The sequence below is a fragment of the Porites lutea genome, chromosome 1 (assembly GCF_958299795.1).
Source record: "Porites lutea chromosome 1, jaPorLute2.1, whole genome shotgun sequence".
In the NCBI taxonomy this organism is placed as follows: domain Eukaryota; kingdom Metazoa; phylum Cnidaria; class Anthozoa; order Scleractinia; family Poritidae; genus Porites; species Porites lutea.
Window position 1 is genome coordinate 32,016,298 of NC_133201.1, and position 5,000 is coordinate 32,021,297.

At 40.3% G+C, this 5,000-nt stretch overlaps 1 protein-coding gene across 2 annotated transcripts in view; it reads left to right on the plus strand.

Annotated features, from left to right (window-relative positions):
- The first annotated feature begins 1,277 nt into the window (after positions 1-1,277).
- LOC140948429 (uncharacterized) overlaps positions 1,278-5,000 on the plus strand; it is a 48,652-nt gene continuing 44,929 nt past the window's right edge. For both annotated transcript variants that reach the window (XM_073397668.1, XM_073397677.1), the window contains exon 1: positions 1,278-1,325. In XM_073397668.1, coding sequence (XP_073253769.1) covers positions 1,293-1,325 — 33 coding nt within the window. In that variant the 5' untranslated portion in view covers positions 1,278-1,292. The remainder of the gene's footprint in view (positions 1,326-5,000) is intronic.

Below are 5,000 nucleotides of genomic sequence, written 5' to 3' on the forward strand. Positions count from 1 at the left end.
TATGCAAGCGGTTGTCTAACATCCACTGCTTCTCTATAAAGGTAAACGTACATGTTCGCCTTTTCTTATTGCTAGAGATATTTGGTAAATAGAAATAAATATGGCCAATTTCAACCCATTAGCTAGAAGAATAACTTACCTTTAGCGACTCTTAGTGGATATGAAAGCCATGTGAACGCGACGAACGTAACTGTTGTTGGCTAAGTAGGGGTTTTCCCCTCCGTATCAAATATCCCTACCGAAGCACTTTCGGTTTTACAAAAATAAGTCACGTCACATGCTTAGAAAAAAAAAAAAAGTCTTCTTCCTCATTGCACGAAAACATCACGTTTGGCGTCGTTTGGCGTATTATTACTATTATTATAATTATTTGTTATCTTCATTAACGAAAACAGATTGTTTACTATACTCCAAACTGCAATGTTCGGTGACCCATCCAACAATGCACTTCCTTTGGGTGTACTCAAAGAAGACACTGTAAGAGGAAGAAACGGCGGACTACGGACGGCGGATAACGGACGGCGGGAAATAATAAATAACTAAATAAAGGATAAATAAAGAGCGATATTTTATTTATTGGTTAAAGAAGACATATAAGGATAAATGAATAAAAACTGAGCGGGAGTCTAAATCTAGGTCTAAGAAAATAATATCGCTAAAAGTGAGATCTTCGAATCGTCAAAGAGAAGGTGGACAGAAATGTAGTTCTCTCGGATGTCACTTTCAGCTGGTACAAAGAGAAGGTCTCTTGATTCTGTTACTTTTAGTTCGCGGTAAGGTCCGTACGTTTGTCGAAGAGAATGAACAAGAGAAGCTAGGCTGTTGTGGGATATGTGGTTTTTTATATGTATATAAATTTACCTTATTTATTTCTCTTATTTATTCAGAGAAATTAATTCATTTTTTTTTCTGCCCGCCATCCGCCGCCCGCAGTCCGTTTCCACGTGTAACTGATTCCAATGTCAAATAGCTTTCGCAACAGGCGTCGAAAGGTCACTGGAAACAAAAGATGGGAAAAACCCCTTTACGTTTTCCAGTTTATCCTCTCAAAGGGTTCTTTGTAATGCATTCCGGGATTTATTAATAGAGGGGCTTTTCCCTTGTGCACTTCATCTTTTGCATATTTTTCTTGTGAAGCATTTCCGCCAACTTTGGTGCGGTGCTTTCAGTTTTCTTTGAAGGATTTGGAAAGGTCGAAAGCCTAAAAAGCTTTGACTACTACATTACAACTTACAGAGGCTATTGTCTTCACACACGAATCTTCAGCCAACTGCGAATAACGTTTGTGCGCTATGGAGGAAGGCCTTGAACGTCAAGGATCTAAGGTTGGTAAAGGTTTGTGTAAGTCGTCCTGTTGCATGATATGTGCTGTTCGATTAAGACCGCAAATGCGAAATAGGAACGAAGAAGTAAGTTATTTTTTCAATTTGATAAGAATTGAATACTCTTACCATGAAAAGTAATGCAGACATTTAAAAAATCATATCAACGAACAGATAATCCACCCTCTGCGAGAGCGCGCGACATCGACAAAAGGCGTACCATACGAGAGAGGAAAGAACTTCTTAGATGTATGAGGCGTTCAAATACGTGGTTCATCTTCATCTCCTTCTTCATATAAAACAAAGACTTTTCCTACAGATGTAATTAGTTTACTTACTCAATCCACACGTCGTTTTCCATGTGCACCCAGCGACGCTTTCCTCCTGAACACATTGAATACACTTTTTAGGCTATGAAGAGTACTTTTAGCATTGTATAAGTAGCGGTGTAAAATTTTTATATGTTCGGTCATCCTAGGGGAACTTAAGCCTTTTCGAAATTACAAGGGTATGAGTGTTATTTTCCCGAAAATTTTAGATAAGTGAGACATTTTCTAATTCCTCTATACATCATCACATTTTTCAGTCCGAAACTTTCAGGTTTCCTTTTTCTACGAAAAATAACCTAGCTTGGCGTCTTTACACATGCAAAATTCTGATGACTACCGATGCGGCAAATTTGAGGCTTCGGCGAGTGTCAAGTAATGAACAACATTCCTCGGGGGGGGGGGGGGGGGGGGGGGGGGTGGGGGGGTGGGGAGGGTAATAATTACATTTGCCTCAAAGCGAACCTCACTTAGACGAGAGGGTCGAAAATACTTTCGTCACCCTATCGGTTCGGTCACACGATGGCAAAGGTTGTTTAAGGTCCTTTGCGAATATTGTTCAGACTGCATTCAAAGATTTTTTTGTTTACCAGTTTCTAAATTCAGCTTTCAAATTTCGCGCTTCATTGATTCATTTGAATAAGTAATAGACGCACTCAGTGGGTTATTAAGTTCAAAATGCTAGGCTCAGCATTCAAAACTCGCGCTTCGTCGATTCATTTCAAGAAATTCGCACCCAGCTACCCGGAGAAAAAAATGTTACTCAAGAATGCTACAAAGTGTTTTATCGAACTAGAGAGTGGGACATATTGTCGCTTTCCCTTCGTTTCGCATGGCTTCCCTGCTTCTCGCAGCGTTATGAAAAAAAACATTTAAATTCTGTGCTTTAGTTGTCTGACAAAGAGAATGAGCAAAAAAGTCGCACATCCCATTCAAATATAGAACTAAAGCGTGCCCTGTTCGTGCCCTTGTTTTATCCGCGCGTTCTAATCCTCTTCAGCGTAAAGGCATTTTCGTCATGAAAAGTTGGCTTAACTTGGGACTTGTTTTATAACTCCTCTAGCAATATTTATCTTCCGCGTGCTTACCGGCAATGCGATATTAAAGGACAAACAAAAACATAGGACGACAAAAGTCACGCATTCTGTTCAACTCTAAAATCAGCTTTCAAATCTCGCGCTTCATTGATGCGATATTAAAGGACAAACAAAAAAAAAGGACGACAAAGTCACACATTCTGTTCAACTCTAAATTCAGCTTTCAAATCTCGCGCTTCATTGATTCATTTGAATAACCAAAAGACGCACTCAATGGGTAGTAAGTGGTAAACGCGGCCTTCAAATCTCGCGCTTCGTCAATTCCAGGCGGGGGGCGGGGGGGAAGGGAGGAGAAGAGGCGAGGTCTGGGACCGAGAAACGATGTTCTCACAACTTGCAAAGCGGTCACCCTGCGTGTTGATTCGTAATTGGTAAGTGGTAATTGGTGTTTTTCCCAGACACTGAACCGGAACCGGCAGAGGCAATGATTTAAAAATTGAAAAAAAAAATCCTGCATCTTTGTTTTTCTTGCATATCGTATTTGTCTTTTGGTACTGAAATTGCGGGGGAAACTAAACCGCAACCGTGTTTTCGGATCTTAACCAACAGCAGCACCCTCGATCAATTTATAGGTTACATCGTTATTGCCGAGCAAGGGCATCAAAAGATTGTGGAAGTTATGATGCTGAAAAAATTATTGAAGAAAGTGTCAAATTTATCGGAAGTAAGTATACTCAACAGAGCCTTATAAAATTCAAAACAATCCTTATAAACAGTGAAATCACAACTACTATTCAGTTGACTACTGAAAGGTCTGTACCTTGGAGCGACCTGAACTTTCCTAAGGCTTGCAGCAAAACACTGCTCGATAGCCGTTCTTATCAGCCATACGCAGCTGTATGTTGCAGAGGGAACTCGTTTAACAGAAAACGAAAAACCACACATTATGTCAAAAAAGCGACATAAAACCAAAAAAAATTGCGAATTACCAAAATGTAATAGTGAGAAACAGTCCCGCCTTGGGCCACCATGTTTTTTTTGTACTCAAAACCGTTGATCTTTGGTTTTTGACGTAACGCGCATGATCAGTACACAAATCCGATGGCAAGACCCTTGCTGATCGTTTGCAAGTTGTGAGAACATCGTTTGGATTTCATTTAAGAGAATGTATCGAATGTAGCTTCGTTAAATCGAGGTTCTGTTCCGTACATTTTACTGTAACCTTACCCTGGGTTCCAGAGACTTTTCTAGCGCGGTTTCCGGTTTCTGTCAAATCTTTATAGTGACCCTTTTCTCGCGGCTTCGCCGCTCATGGCTTCGGCCTACCGCCGAAGATGTGTCGGCCTTCGGTCAACACCGAAAATTCCCGCCACACGCGAGAAAAACCTTCGGTACCAGGGTACTGTAACCTTGGCCGGGCTGAAGAAAATCGTTCGTTATACCGAGGACGTCGTTATATAGAGGTTCGACTGTATATAGGCAAGGTGCCGCTCAACCCTAACTAAAACCTTTGCAGTGTGTTTGGGATCCTATAACAGCCATGTGAACTATATCAGAGTACTATATGCTTGCGTCACCACTCATATTTTTCCAACTAAGCACGTCATTTTTTTAAAGAGGATCATGTTAAACGGGAATCGGAACGTTCACTTTTCATTAAGTTAGTATTTCCTGTGAGTCGGGAGACTAGGCCGAGGGCTGAAGAGTCAACTTTTTATTAGCCTCCCACGCAGGCGTTTTTAGGGGAGCTCGTTTTTCATCCCTCCCCACAAACGCGGGGAGGGATGAAAAACGAGCTCCCCTAAAAACGCCTGCGTGGGAGGCCAACTTTTTATCACAAGGCAGAGAAAATTTCCGGGAAAGTAATGTTCTACCTGATTTTTTTTTGTGATCAAAAGAAGGACGTGACGTTATCAGTCACGTGATCAAAGCTTTTTGAAAGTTTCAGTTCGTTTTTAAAGTACCTCTTTTGTCATAAATTGGCAAGTTTTTGCTGTTTTTCACAACAATTCTTTTCATCGTATTGTCTCCGAGTAATTATTATTCAATTTTCAAAGCAGACGAAAACTGAGCCAGAAGTTTAAAAGATAACTAAATTGACCTATATTGCAAGCTAAAATAGAAAAGGAGACCTACTTTTAAGACTTTTGTAAAATCCTTTTTTTCAACTCAACGGTTTTTTTTTTTTGCCGAAATAAATGTTCAACGCTAGTTAATAAAGGAGAACTTTAAAAACTAAAAGTATGTATTTGGCGGCCATCTTGTTTTTCTTCATTCCAGGGAGAGAGGTCATGTAGCAGGTCTTTTAATCCTAA